The sequence below is a fragment of the Catharus ustulatus genome, chromosome 3, assembly GCF_009819885.2.
Source record: "Catharus ustulatus isolate bCatUst1 chromosome 3, bCatUst1.pri.v2, whole genome shotgun sequence".
In the NCBI taxonomy this organism is placed as follows: Eukaryota; Metazoa; Chordata; class Aves; order Passeriformes; family Turdidae; genus Catharus; species Catharus ustulatus.
In genome coordinates, this window is record NC_046223.1 from 118350760 (window position 1) to 118366585 (window position 15826).

The 15826-nt window shown below is 40.1% G+C and overlaps 1 protein-coding gene across 3 annotated transcripts in view; it reads right to left on the minus strand.

Moving 5' to 3' along the window:
* The window catches only part of FZD3 (frizzled class receptor 3), a 46306-nt gene that overhangs the window by 13356 nt on the left and 17124 nt on the right, over positions 1-15826 (minus strand). For all 3 annotated transcript variants that reach the window (XM_033055368.2, XM_033055369.2, XM_033055370.2), the window contains 2 exons: positions 8949-9145; positions 7098-8115 (listed from right to left, as the gene is read on the minus strand). In XM_033055368.2, coding sequence (XP_032911259.1) covers positions 7098-8115; positions 8949-9145 — 1215 coding nt within the window. The remainder of the gene's footprint in view (positions 1-7097; positions 8116-8948; positions 9146-15826) is intronic.

Here is a 15826-nt window from a genome sequence, read left to right on the forward strand (position 1 = left end):
ATAAATATATAAATAAATAAATAAGATACTCCAATATAGGTTTATAAAATTATCATCTTCATGAGGAACAGCTATTCTAGGGGAAAATCCACCCTGAAATTTAAATAAATAAATAAATAAATAAATAAATAAATAAATAAATAAATAAAAAGATATTGTAATATAAGTTTATAAAAATATCATCTTCATGGGGAACAGCTATTCTGGGGAAAAAAATCCACTCTGAAATATAAATAAATAAATAAATAAGATACTGTAATATAAGTTTATAAAATTATCATCTTCATGAGGAACAGATATTCTAGGGGAAAATCCACCCTGGAATATAAACAAACAAACAAACAAACAAACAAACAAACAAATAAATAAATAAATAAGATATTTAATACAAGTTTATAAAATTGCCATCTCCATGAGGAACAGCTATGCTGGGAGAAAAAAAAAATCCACCCTGGAATTTAAATAAATAAATAAGTAAATAAGTAAGTAAATAAGTAAGTAAGTAAGTAAGTAAGTAAGTAAGTAAATAAATAAATAAATAAATAAATAAATAAGATATTGTAATATAAGTTTATAAAATTGCCATCTTCATGAAGACCAGCTATTTTGGGGGGAAAATCCACCCTGGAATTTAAATAAATAAATAAATAAGATACTGCAATATAAGTTTATAAAATTGCCATCTTTGTGGGGAACAGCTATTCTGGAGAAAAATCTACATTGGAATTTAAATAAATAAATAAATAAGATATTGTAATATAAGTTTATAAAGTTGCCATCTTCATGGGAACAGCTATTCTAGGAGAAAAATCTACCCTGGAAATTGAATAAATAAAGAACACTGTAATATAAGTTTATAAAATTGCCATGTTCATGAAGAACAGCTATTCTAGGAGAAAAAAATCCACCCTGAAATTTAAATAAATAAATAAGATGTTGTAATATAAGTTTAAGATTGACCTCACCACACCAAACCCATCTAAAACCCATTTTTCCCAAATCTATAAGTGCCTAAAAAACACATCCTTGAGTCTTTGAAAATTAATTTAATGTCAGGGTTATTCCATCAGCTTTTTAATTTTATAGTGTAATACTGCACTGATGTATACTCAAATATAATTGTAAGAGTTATTAATGATTTATTTCTACTTTAAATTCCTCTCAGCTCCCTCTAAAAAATTGCTTCAGGAGGAGAAATTAAAATATTTTCAATCATTAAAGTCAGGTGGTTAAACCTAGAAAACAATAACAATAAAATAATAAAGAATATAAATATAATAAAATAAAACAAAGTATAATAATAATAATAATAATAATAATAATAATAATAATAATAATAATAATAATAATAATAGTATGCAACATAAGACAATTGCCAAAATAATAATTAGAATTCAAGGCTGCTACTTGAATATTTTTTTTTCCTAAGCACCTAAAGGAGAAATGGAAAAAATGGGGGGGAAATGGAAAAAATGGGGGGGAAATGGAAAAAATGGGGGGAAAATGTAAAAAATGGGGGGAAAAATGGAAAAAATGGGGGAAAAATGGAAAAAAATGGGGAAAAAATTGAATTTTCTCCATGAAAATGGATAAGTGCATAACAAATTGATGGTTTTTCACAACTATTAAAATAAATGCTATATGTATAATGTTAAAATAACTTTTTTATAGAAATATAATTTTTTTTCTTCTGATAGCAAAAGTTAAACATAAGTTTTTTAAAAATAAGATACATAAACTACCCACCTAATTAAAATAGCAGCCCATAAATATATAATAATAATAACCCTATAATATATAATATAATATAATATAATATAATATAATATAATAATATAATATAATATTACATTACATTATATTATATTATATTATATTATATTATATTATATTATATTATATTATATTATATTATATTATATTATATTACATTATATTATATTATATTATATTATATTATATATTAATAACCCTATAAGATAATATATAATAATAACCCTACAATTATCAACACTCACCAACTACAAAAAAACAAAACCACCACCCAAATTTAAAAATTATAAAAAAAATAAAACCACAAACCAAAAAACACTCATACTCTAAAAAAACAAACCCAAAATAGTTCCCAAAAACTTTTTAATATTCAAAAAAACCAAATTTGGGACACAAATAAAATCACAGATTTGGTTTGGAAATTACTTAAAGTTCCAACCCCTGCCATGGGCACCTCCCACTATTCCTGTCACATTTAAAAGCATGTTAAAAATGTAAAATAACAAAAAAATAACCATTATCAGCTCCAAAAGTCTGAATTCTTGAGGCAAAATTAACAAATTTAATCCTATTAGGATTTTAATCCTGATATTAAAACCCATGTTGGCAGATAATTGAAATTTATAGCATTAAATTTGTGTTAAAATTTCATTATTAACAGGAATAAACTGGCAAGTGTGTACTTTTATTCCCTTTGAGTGGGTGAAACTCCAGGAAAATCTCATTTAATTTTATCCCACAGCAAGGAATGAAACAAAGTGGAGATTAATAAAAAATAAAAAGGAAAAAAAAAAGAGATTGTCTATTTTTATTGCTGATAAAAAAGATATTCCCCATTACATCATCTCACAGCTCAGAATAATTAAGTTTTTCAAAACAACCAAGGCAGTTTGAATTTTTTTTTTTAAAGAGGAGATCAGAAGGAAAATAGAAAAGATTTAGAGATAAGCACAGGAACTGCTTCAAAGAACTTGGTGAAAATTATTTTGGAAAGAGTTGTGCTCATTGTTCCTGCAGAAAATCTCTTTTCTATCAGCAGAAAAGTGAAATAATCTCCAATTCCAGGAAATTCCATCTTAGGTGCTTATTTACATTCAATCCTCAAAAAATGGGCAAAAAAAAAAAAAATTTCTTCCCTCATTTTCTTTCTGGAATGGTTATAAAGATTTTTTATAATCTATATATGAATCTATATATCTTTATATATTCTGGATGTAGAAGGTGAGTTTAAAAGAGTTTATTCTCATTCATTTTTTGAAAGGGATTGATTGCCCCCCAAAAAAAAAAAAAAAAAACAAAAAAACAAAACCAACAAAAACCCACAACCCACTCACTTTTCCCACTCCTTTTCCCTAAAAATGTCCCCAAAATTTTGCAGAAAAATTCCAAAATTAAAAATCCTACAGCTCAGTTCCTCTTCCCAAGGACTCCCATTATTCCAATGTCTTTCAAATTGTTTATTTTCATTTTTTTCCACTTTAGTATCTAAATTTGAAGCCTCTCCCAGCAGAGCTCAGTAAAATTAACTTCAAATTTTTCTTTTCCCTTTTTACCTGCTTTTTCTCGTTACTCCTGGGGTCAGATGGAAAGGAAATCACAGACTTTTATGGCAAAAAGAATTCAAAACCTGACTAGAATCTTTTCCTAAAATCCAACCTGACCCTCCCCCATCATCCTGACCTTTCTCTGCTTCTGGAGAATGTCCAGTAATTTCACGATTATAAGTTGCACGTTACAATGCAGAGTGTGATAAAAGGTATCTGTTCTATCACCATCTGTTGAGGGTGGGGCAGTGATCCTGATCTCCCTGGGAGATATTCTGCTAATGGGCCATCCATTGAAACCAGGCAGGGCAGTGTTCTTTATCTTTTCACAGCCCATCCTTCCTCCAGCCAGTCATTTTCTGCTCATGGCCATTGAGTCCCACTGTGGCACTGATAAAATTACTGCATCCCATTGGGAGTTGCTCCAGCCAGGGGGAAGAGCCCAACATTTCTTACCAAGATAAAAACAGAGGGTTTGGGACACTAAGGGAGCCCCTTTCTCCACTGGGTTTGGGGTTTGTTTCTTTGTAGTGCTGTATTTCTATTTTAATTTCCCTAGTACAGAACTGTTATTCCTAATTCCCATATCTTTGCCTGAGAGCCCCTTGATTTCAAAATTATAATAATTTGGAGGGAGGGGGTTTCCATTCTCCATTTCAGACACTTGTCCTCCAAACCAAAACAGCAACTTTTCATTCTTTGTCCATATATCAGCCACACCCGATTATAAGCCGCACTTTGGGTTCAGACCAACATTTCAGTCAAAATGGTGCAGCTTATAATTGTGAAATTAGTGTACACACAATTTCTGTTTTTTATCTGAACCCCAGCCTGGTGGTGGAGCAGGAGAATCCCCAGTGTTGACCCTGCAGGAGCAGCTGCAGATTCCCACCCCCCTGCACTGGGAATTTTCCAGGAGGAGTTTCTGTGGCATCATCTCCCATGGCAAAGATGATGTCACGCCCCAGTGGATTTTTTAACCTCGGATTTGCTGGGATTTTTGTTGGGGAAAAAGCTCCTGACCACCATGACCCCAGAGAAGCTTCACACACAAAAAACCCTTTTATCAACCATGGGCTGCTCCCAGAAACATTGCAAGTTAATTAAATAACATTCAAGCTTCATAAAAATCCACTCTTATGTCACCACTGAAGGAGATCCCCCACAAAACTGATTTCCCCCTAATTTAAGGATATATTTCACTAGCATGAGCTAAGAATAAAATCATTTCCCCCCACAGCTTTGCCAATCTGTTTCAATTATAAATCTGAATTGTTTAATATGGGAAGTGTGTTTAGTTTGAGGGGAAAAAAAATAAAAATGGATGGGTTAAAAGGGAAAAAAAAAAAAAATAAAAAAAAAAAAGAAAACCAAGCCCTCTAATGCTCCCTGGGGTCTGCAGGTCCTTCAACCCAATTTGATGTGAATGAAACCATTATTGTTCTTTTGACTCCTGCTGGGCCATTCCAGCAACGGTCTGCCAGGGATTTTCATTATTCCAGCCCTCACTCTGGAGGTTTAAAATAAGATTTTGCTCCTAATTTTGCCTCTCTTGATTTTATAAATCCTTAAATTTAGGTTGGCACACGGTGGGTGTTGGGAATTCATCAAGAGAAAGCCACACATCCCTCCCTCTGTATTTTTTTATTTCTTTTTAAGCATCAGGGAGTTTGAGCAGATTAAAACCTGCAGCAGTGAAGACTCAATCAAGCCAATGGAACTGCACACACCCAAACTGCCAGAGATTTCCTGCCATAAAAATGCTCCCACATGGGATGGGAGGGAAGAGTCCCACCCTAATAAAACCTAATAAAAAACCCAAACCAACCAGAAAGGGTTAAAAGGGAATAAAAGGATTATTATCAAGCCTAAACCAAACCTTTAAGTGATATTTTATTGCATTGAAATGTAAGTTTGGGTGACTCAGCTGTTGTTTTAACTGCTTCAGAGCCAAAATGTTAATTTTTAAATATCCCTCTGTGTGCAGCTGTAAAAGAGAGGTTTGCTGTAAAACCCTCTGGAAATAAAGTTCCTTTAAAATAAATTGCAGCAAATATCTAAGGAATGTCATTCCAAAACCAATCTGCCATTTTGGACAAAATTCATCCCTGAAATGCTTTCTTTTCAACTGCAGCTGAATAAAGCAGTGGAGAATTGGATCTTGGGGCTCTCAGAGGTTTCTGTTCCTGTGATAATTTAATTAAACTGAGCAGATAAGCCTCAATTTCTTGGGAAAAAACCCAAAGCTGATGAGCTGCAAGCTCTGCTTTTCTTCAGAATACACTTCAAATCAGATTTTATACAGATGTTCCTGGCACAAAATGAGCACAAAACCTCCAGGCCACCAAAGCCCCAAAAACTGCTAGAGATGAACAAGGACTACAAAAAGCTGCCTGGTGACAACTCAGCTTAAACACCAAACTTCCAACCACCAAAATTAAACTCATCAAACCCTGGTCTTGAGGTTGGTTTAAAATAACAATTTTATATCCCACACAGCCCAGAAATTCCAGAAAAAAATCACCAAGCAGCTGATGGGAACTTCTGATTTCCCAACAACGCCCAGCCTAAGGCATGATCCCAATAATTTTGAATTTTTCCCATTCTGAGGAAGCTTTTCCCCACCCACCCACCCCATAAATCCTCTCTGAAACCCCCCAAGCCCAACAAGGAGCAAAGAGCAGCCACAGCCCCCTCCTGCCCTGGGCTTCTCAAAATTCCCCCTGTGCTCAATAATTCAACATCTTTTGGTTTTATCACTGAGTGGTTTGCTCCCCCCAGACCTTCAGCTGCTCCAACAAGAGATTTTATTGCTGGGGTGGGACTGGCCGGGCCCTTGGAGGGAAAACTCCAAAACTTCCCCAGGCAAAGGAGGGAAAATTCCACTCTCAGCATCTCCCTTGAGTGGAAAGAGCCCCAGAAGGTCTCTGCAATCAGCTCATGGCTCAAATCCCAAGTGATTCCACTGCTTCAAATCCATCATCATGTCCACCACCTTCCAGAGGGGGAGTGCACCAAGAATTCATTTTTCACCAAACAAATCCAAATTTTCTACATTCATTTTGTTCTCAGCACACATTTTAGGTGTCAAAGGACAAAAAAGGACAATGGAGGGATGGGTGCTGAATTATGTGATGCACAAATAATTCATCTTCCCCCAAAACAAATCCAAATTTTCAATGCTTGCTTTGCTCTCAGGACACATTTGAGATGTCACAGGACAAAAAAAGGACAAGATGGGCGCTGAATTATGTGGTGCACAAATAATTCATCTTCCCCCAAACAAATCAAAATTTTCTATTTTCATTTTGTTCTCAGCACACATTTGAGGTGTCACAGCACAGAAAGAATGACAGAAGGAAAGGATGGGCGCTGAATTACATGGTGCACCAAGAATTCATTTTCCCCCAAACAAATCCAAATTTTCTACATTCACTTTGCTCTCAGGACACATTTTAGGTGTCACAGCACAAAAAAGGACAATGGAGGGATGGGTGCTGAATTATGTGGTACACCAAGAATTCATTTTCCCCCAAACAAATTCCAATTTTCTATGTTCACTTTGCTCTCAGGACACATTTGAGATGTCAAAGCACAAAGAAGGATGACAGTAGGAAAGGATGGGCACTGAATTATGTGGTGCACAAATAATACATTTTTCACCAAACAAATCCCAAATTTTCTATGTTCACTTTGCTCTCAGGACACATTTTAGGTGTCACAACACAAAGAAGGATGACAGAAGGAAAGGATGAGCACTGAATGACGGGCGCTGCTCACCTGGTAGGGACAGGGGATGTGGTACTCGCGGCAGCGCTCCTGGATCCACGTGGTCTCCCACACGCCGCGGTAGGCCTGCTCGTAGAAGTAGCAGCCGATGACCACCAGCAGGGGCACGAGGTAGAGCACGCTGAACACGCCGATGCGGATCATGAACTTCACCAGCTTGTCCTGGTTCTCCTTCTCCAGCGGGATCTCGATGCGGACGCGGTTCAGGGAGATGATCCCGGCCAGCAGCAGGGAGACTCCCACCACTACATAGAGGCAGAGAGGGGCCAGCACGAAGTACCTGAGCGCGTCCACGTCGTAGAGGCCGACGAAGCACACGCCGCTAATGTTGTCACCCTCGATTTTGTTCATGGCCAGCAGGATGATGGTGAGCGTGCCCGGGATGCCCCAGGCGCTGGCGTGGAACAGCAGCGCCTTCTTCTCGATGGCCTCGCTGCCCCACTTGGGCACGGCGGCCAGGAACCAGGTGATGGTGAGGATCACCCACCAGACGCTGCCGGCCATGGTGAAGAAGTAGAGCACCATGAAGAGCATGGTGCAGGCTTTGTTGTGGGATCCCTGGGTCACCGTGGAGGCTTTGTACTGGGAAGGGCTGGAGGCGTTGCAGGCCACCCTGTCCTCCAGCAGGAAGCCGATGAAGAAGATGAGGGACACCATCATGTAGCAGACGGCGTAGAAGATGATGGGCCTCTCCGGGTAGCGGAAGCGCGTGACGTCGATGAGGAAGGTGAGGAAGGTGAACAGGGTGGCCGAGAGGCAGACGATGGAGATGACGCCGATGAAGTAGCGGGCGAAGGAGAGCTCCTCGCGGCGGAAGTACATGTTGGGGCAGGGAGGGGAGCAGTCCCGCACCCTGAGGAAGGAGTAACCCAGCTCCGGGTCGATCTTCAGCTCCCGAGGGCACCAGAAGCCGTAATCCCTCTGCACGGCCATCGGGGCCTCCTCCGTGGGCTCGCCGGCCAAGTTGAGGTCGACCAGGCGAGGATAGGGCTCGTCACAGTCTGGGAACCTACAGAGAGGCATTGACAAGGAGTTACAGTAATTTAACAATTATAAGCCACACTGAGTATAAGCTGCACTTCTGGGTGTTGGCAACTTTTCATTCTTTGTCCATATATAAATCGCACCTGATTATAAACTCCACATTACAATACAGAGTGTGATAAAAGGTATCTGTTCTATCACCATCTGTTGAGGGTGGGGCAGTGATCCTGATCTCCCTGGGAGACATTCTGCTAATGGGCCATCCATTGAAACCAGGCAGGGCATTGTTCTTTATCTTTTCACAACCCATCCTTCCTCCAGCCAGTCATTTTCTGCTCATGGCCATTGAGTCCCACTGTGGCACTGATAAAATTACTGCATCCCACTGGGAGTTGCTCCAGCCAGGGGGAAGAGCCCAACATTTCTTACCAAGATAAAGACTGAGATTTAGAACACCAGAGCAGCCTCTTCCACTGGATTTCAGAGGAAAACCAAACCTTTCCACATCATCACTGGGGAACTGCACCTTGTACAGGAGCACTGCTCCAACTGAGCCACATCTGTCACTGCAGGAGGATGCAGCCACCATGGAATGGACTGCTGCCAACACCCTGCCTGACGGGTGTCAGGTTGTACTCTGACTGTGTCAGGGTTTGGGGTTTGTTCCTTTGTAGTGCTGTATTTCTATTTTAATTTCCCTAGTAAAGAACTGTTATTCCTAATTCCCATATCTTTGCCTGAGAGCCCCTTGATTTCAAAATTATAATAAAGCGAGACAGCAGGCCTGGATGGGAGCAAAATTTTATCCTGCAATAAAAAACCAAAAAATTTTAAAAAAGGGATTGGAGATGTTCTCACCTGGTGCACTCCATGTCCTCGGGCCAGGAGACACCGAACATCTCCATGAGCTTGGAGCACTCGCTGTGGGCGCGCTGGCAGAGGCGGCGGCAGGGCAGCGTCACCCGCCCGTACTCCATGCACACCGGGGCGTACAGGGCGCACAGGAAGGGACGGAAATCCCGCGAGCATTCCAGGTTCACCATGGGGTGGAAGGGCTGGCAAAAAGAAAGGGAAAAAAAAAAAAGATAATTTAATATTCTGAGTCCAATATTCTAAATTCTATATTCTGAATTTCATATTCCAAAATCAACATTGTGCTTTTGTGGATGCAGCGGTTTTGGTTTTCTGATTTGGAATTTTTGTTGTTGTGAGATAGGATTAGGAGGAAGGTAAAACAGGTTTAGTTTTAAATGGTATGAAGAGAAACTTTATTATTAGAAATTTTAAGAGAAAAAAAAATTCAGACTATTTTTTGTTTTTTTATAATTTTTTTTCTTTTACTGAAAACATACTGAAAATAACTTAGTTTATTATCTTTAAATTTATTTTTTTTTTGGGAGAGGAGACTTTTTCTTTAGTTTATGGAGATTTTTTAATGGGATTAGTTGTTCAGAAGAATGGAATTTTACTACATAAAAATACCTTTTTTAACTAACAGGTTTTTTTAGACCTATCATTTAGGACTATATTAATTATGGGGTACATTTTAATGATTATAACAGTTCAAACAGAAGGTTTTTTATTTTTTAAAAAACAAAGGTATTTTTAAAAATTTTTTATTTTATTTTTTTCTTTTTTTTACAATTTTTTTTTTTTTGCATTTGGAATACATCACTTCAGTGGAGTCACAAATGTAACCACGATCTGTTGGGAGAAATGATTGTCAGGACAGAACTTGGGGGTTTTAGGAAGACAGGTGACCATGGGGACAATGACAATATTCCCAAGGGATATTTATGGCCTCCATTCTGCATTAAAATCAGTGGGAATTAGATGGATAAATTCCCCTGAGGGTGGATTTCAGTTTTCAGGTGTATCCATGGAAGGAGAACATTCCCAGCCCACAAGTTATCCCAGTTATTTAAATTCCCACACAGCCACAGAATTTCCAGGGCTGTAATCCCACTGAAGGCACAGCCAAGATGTCATTTCTTGCCATGAAATAAAAACCTGACAAAACAAAAAAATCCAAATAAATAGCTGGTGTCTCATGCTCCTGCAGTGCTTTATAACAGGTCTGGGTATCAATGAGAGCAACACTCCTGAGAGAAAATCTGTCAGAGTTGGGCAAATACAGCTGGTCTGGAGTATTCCTGAAGGATAAAGAAGGAAAAATAAAGAGGATTTATGGTGATAATCCACATTATTGTCCAGTGTGGCTTCATTCTGCTCTTGCTTTTTGTGATTTTTGTGATTTGTCCTTAAAACTCTCCAAGAATTAATCAGTGTTTTATTCCAAATCTCTGTGGCACCATCCAGAGCCTCACCATCTCTCTGGATATCAATGTAAGAGCAATGATATTCCTGAGAGTGGAATTAGAGAATACTGGAATACATTCCAATTCTGGAATAAAACAAACCCCAGACTGGAAAAAACATCATGAGCCACTTCTGATTTATATTTCAAATCACAGCTCAAAGGGAAAAGCTGACAATGGCTTCATCAATAGTTTTGCTCTACACAGATTTTTAGAAAAAGTCCATTATTTGGATACCAGGGTTTTCTCCACAGCCCAGCAGGATTAAGGAGGAGGAATTCTGATCCCTGAATTTGCAGTGCACAATGAACCTGCTATATATAAATACCTATAAATCCTAAATCTTGTTACAAGTGCAGCTGAAGAGGAGCTGCAGAAGGATTACATTCTCAAGCAGCAATTTCCTGAGAAGTGTTTTAAACCAGTTCAGCATTTCCTTTTTCCAAACTGTAGAGTAGAACTAATTTAACAGGAAAAAGTAGGTCCAGAAAATGGCAAATACTGGGAACTAAAAGGAAAAGTTTCACTTCTCCCTTATCACCTCTTTACTCTTCCAATCCTTCCCTCTGCAAAAAGTTAATTTTGGGAATACAAGCCACAGCCATGCTATGATTTTAATGTGGTTTTTTTTTTTAAACATCATTACAATTTACCAAGTTGATTCCATTCCCCTCATTTCTCTAACTGCCCATGAAATTCAGCAATAAATTGCTGGAGAGCAGGATGAGCCTCAAGAGTTATCAAGCAGAAAAAATGCAGCAGCAGTTGGGAAATATTTACATTTACAGGTTCATGTTACTCCAGGAACTCCTTCTGTTAGGATAGACATGTACTTGAGATTTATTTTTATTTATATGGTAATTTGTGAGTATTTATTGTCTACAGCAGAGTTGAAGTCATTGTTTGACCACATAGATCCAAGAAACTGATTCCAGGGAGTTACAACATCTGCCTGGAAAAGCTGCAGGTAAAAGTCTTTGCTTGATGGAAAGGGAAAATAAAACAATAATAGAAGAAAAATCCCTACAACTCCTGATAACATAAAAAAGAGTTTCAGTCACCCTGAGCCACCATTTGTGCCTGTGAGCAGCTCCCTCTGCAGCACCCCAAAAATTATCTCCAAATTGTCCTCCCCCCTCACAGCTCCTGAGATGAAAGGTCACCTCCACCTACTGATTTCTGAAATTTCAACAGAATTTCCTCATGGAAAAGCTGTTCAACATCAGAAGGAGCTGCCCAGGGAGGTTTGGAGTGCCCATTCCATGTCCTGGATGTGGCACTCAGAGCTCTGGGATGGTGACAAGGTGAGCATTGGTCACAGGTTGGACTTGATGATCCCAAAAATCTTTTCCAGTCTGAGATCCTGTGAACTTTAAAATCACGAAAAGGCTGAGCAACAACTCCTGATAACACAGAAAAAAGAAACTCAACTCAGCCTGAGCCAGCGTTTGTGCCTGTGAGCAGCTCCCTCTGCAGCACCCCAAAAATTATCTCCAAATTGTCCTCCCCTCTCAGCTCCTGAGAGGAAAGGTCACCTCCATCTACTGATTTCTGAAATTCCAACAGAATTTCCTCATGGAAAAGCTGTTCAACATCAGAAGGAGCTGCCCAGGGAGGTTTGGAGTGCCCATTCCATGTCCTGGATGTGGCACTCAGAGCTCTGGGATGGTGACAAGGTGAGCACTGGTCACAGATTGGACTTGATGATCCCAAAGATCTTTTCCAGTCTAAATAATGATCCTGTGAACTTGAAAGCCATGAAGAGGTTGAGCTGGAGAACAGAAGAAAAATCCTTACAACTCCTGATAACATAAACAAAGAGATTCAGTCACCCTGAGCCAGCATTTGTGCCTTTGAGCAGCTCCCTCTGCAGCACCCCAAAAATTATCCCCAAATTGTCCTCCCCCCTCACAGCTCCTGAGATGAAAGGTCACCTCCACCTACTGATTATGGTGTTCCCTATTAAAAATAAACACAGGCAGATTAAAAGGTTCTTTTCAGGCTCTTGCCCAAGGATGCAGTGCAAGTCATGACATCGAGCCGAACAAAAGGCTCTCTGTTAAACGGGATGTGCTGCACAAAAAACGCCTGGGGAGCAACTCCAGGAGGGAAAAGGGAAATGATGAGGGCAAGAGGAGACGTGGCAGGCAAACTGATTGATTGGGGAAATCAAGAGAAGGAAGAGATAAATGCTTAGGAAGAGATAAACTCTTCTTGTCCTTCCCTTTGCCATTCAGGTGTTGTGTGAAGGGACCTCAAAGAACTTTCCTCCTCCAAGGGATGAAAAGCAAAGGGGAGATGGAATGTGTAGATTTCCCCCCACTCCAAATAATTTTCTTAACAAATCCTCACTTTTGGTTTCAAAGTAAGAGCAGTAACTCAAATTACAAACACACCACGGAGCAGAGTTCCAATTTCAGCCCTCACAGCACTGAGAGATAACAAACCAAATTATTTGATTTTCACGCAAACATTTGGCTGCTATTTGGGAAGTGGCTTTGCAAGATTTAAACCAAATTCTGTTTATTTACACATTCTATTCTTTGATCAGAGAACTGAAGAGGAAGCATCCTCATAAACTCAGAGAGGGAAGGAGGGAACTTTTGTCCCCTGGGGCTCCAGGGAAGAGAATGATGCTATGACTCTCAATCGCTGGTGCAATTCCCGGGTGGAAGCAGCTGCCTCGGGGCACATCCCGGCTGGAGCAGCCACATGAGCAGCTCTTTGTCCTCAATCTTCCAGCCTTTGATGGAGCTCACTGTTCATTAAGGAAAAAAAATCGGGAATTGTGTCTCAAAGGGAGAATCGGATCTGGTGTGGATTTAACTCCTGCTTCCACTGAGCACCTCCACCCTCTTAAAAGCACAATCGCTTTTCTCTGACTGAAAATTTATTTTCCATCCCCCCAGACTCCTGTGAAGCTCTCTGGATTCTGGATTTTGGATCCTGCAGCCCCACTCCAGCTGGAAATGTTTGCTCCAGGTTCACACCTGAAGAGATGCTGGAATAAAATAAGGTCCTGCCTTAATCCTTAAAAAAATAAATCACGGAATGGATTCTGGACCCTGCAGCCCCACTCCAGCTGGAAATGTTTGCTCCAGGTTCACACCCGAAGAGAGGCTGGAATAAAACAGGGTCCTGCTTCTCCCTTAAAAAAAATAAATCAGGGAGTGGATTCTGGACCCTGCAGCCCCACTCCAGCTGGAAATGTTTGCTCCAGGTTCACACCAGGAATAAAACAAGGTCCTGCCTTAACCCAGCTGCTGCTCCCTTAAAAAAATAAATCAGGGAATGCTGACCCAGGCACAGCAGAGCAAAGAACAGGGATTTGAGGCACAAACCTGGCAGAAAATCAGGGCTGTTTCTTTTCCCTCCCAGTTTGCCATGGAATGGAAGGTGGCACGAGCACAGCCAGGTGTGCAGCAGGGATTTTGTTGCTGCTGGAACCAACCCAGTGAGTGCAGCCCCTTTTTTTCTGTTTTCTGGAGGCAGAAGGTGACTTTGCCCAAGCCTGCTCCCAGTGCTCGGTGCCAAGACACGTTCAGTGAGAATTCCTGGCACGGAGCACACCCAGCTCACCTCACCACCACTGCCCTGCTGAGAAACTGAGGGGTACTTTGATTTTTGGAATTATTTCTGCAGTGCTACACATATGAAAAGCCAAATCGGGCACAGCTCTGGCATGTTGAGCTTTTTCCCTTCAGCATGGAATAAAGTTATTCCCAATTATCTGTATGAGCCCCACATCTCATCATTTGATGGCAGCTGGAAAAATCCTGATTGCAATGAGGATTGGACTGCTTTAGGGGCTGGGAAAGAAAAAAAATCAGATTGTTTTTACCTTGGCACTACAAATAAATGGCTGCATTTAAATAGTTATTTAATAAAAAAGATATTTAATTACTGTGGGTTTAAATATTTTTCCATGCTATAAGTCGAGCTAGGTGTTGTTATTCACTTTAAAACTCAAGGCCAATTATTTTACCTGCCTTGCCCTGAGAGGGCAACAATCATGAAAAACCATCCCAAGCTTTCAGCCAAGGTTAATTTCTGCAGGGAAAAAAATAATAATAAAAGAGGATAAAGATGGAAGCAGTTAAAAGCCAGTGAATAACATTAATCTCTGCCTATAGGTGCAAAAAGCAAAGCCATCTGCTCTTGTTCTTTAAAAGATGTCTCCTGCTGCATTTTAAATTCCAAAGTTCCTCTGGAAGATGGCATCCATCTGTCAATCTGCACTTTTCCTGCATGTGGGATTTGTGTTTTGGGAATGGGGGGTCCTGGTAACCATTTATTTCCACTTGGGTTGGTGGCACAAATAAATCCAGCATCCTCTGGGCTGAGTTTCAGAAAGTGTTAAATCGAGACACTGTGCCTGGGTGAGGAGCAGACTCGGGGGCAGGAGCTGGAAATCCTGTCCAAATCCTGGTTTTCACAGAAATGACACATTGCCATCTCCTGCAGGGATGAAATCCCAGTGGGAGTGTGATCACAGCTCCCAGGCCTGCTGGGAAATGCTCCCGGGCTGCTCTCACACGGGGAGGGGAAGGAGACCCACGGTGACAAGGGAAGCAACAACAACTTCCTTCTTTTTCTCCTTCGCCTTCTTCTTTTTCTCCTTTTCTCCTTCTTTTTTTTCTCCTTTTTCTTCTCCACCTTTTTCTCCTTCTTCTTTTTCTCCTTTTCTCCTTCTTCTCCTCCTCTCCTTCTCCTTTTTCTCCTTTTCCTTTTTCTCCTTCTCCTTCTTGTTTTTCTCCTTCTCCTTTTTCTTCTCCTCCTTCTTCCCCTTTTCCTTCTTCTTCTCCTTCTCCTTCCCCTTCATCTCCTTCCCCTTCTCCCTTCTCCTTTTTTTCCTTCTTTTCCTTCTTTTTCTCCTTTTCTCCTTCTCCTCCTCCTTCTCCTTTTTCTCCTTCTTCTTCTCCTTTTCTCCTCCTTCTCCCTCCTTCTCCTTTGTCTCCTTTTCCTTCTTCTCCTTCTTCTTTTTCTCTTTCTTCTTTTTCTCCTTCTTTTCCTCCCTCTTCTTTTTCTCCTTTTTCTCCTCCTTCTCCTTCTCCTTCCCCTTCTCCCTCTTCTCCTCTTCCTCCTCCTCCTCCACATGACCCACACAATTCCAGCCAGCTCCAGGGAAGTCTCCTTGGGAAATAACAGGAGAGAGGAGTGTGGCAATTCCCTGCTCAAAAATTTCTTTTTGAGGAAAAGCTTTTGGTGGGATTTGTTATGGGATTTGACACTGACCAGATGGAATCCAAAAAAAAAAAAAACCCAAAAAAAAACCCCTGCAGAACACAACCAGACAAGCTGAATTTCCACACCTAACAAACTCCATCTGAAGAGAATTTCCTTTTTATTCTCCAAGACTTCACAAGACTTTGCTGTGGTTCCTCACCCAGTGATGCAGCAGGATGTCCAGGGCTGTTT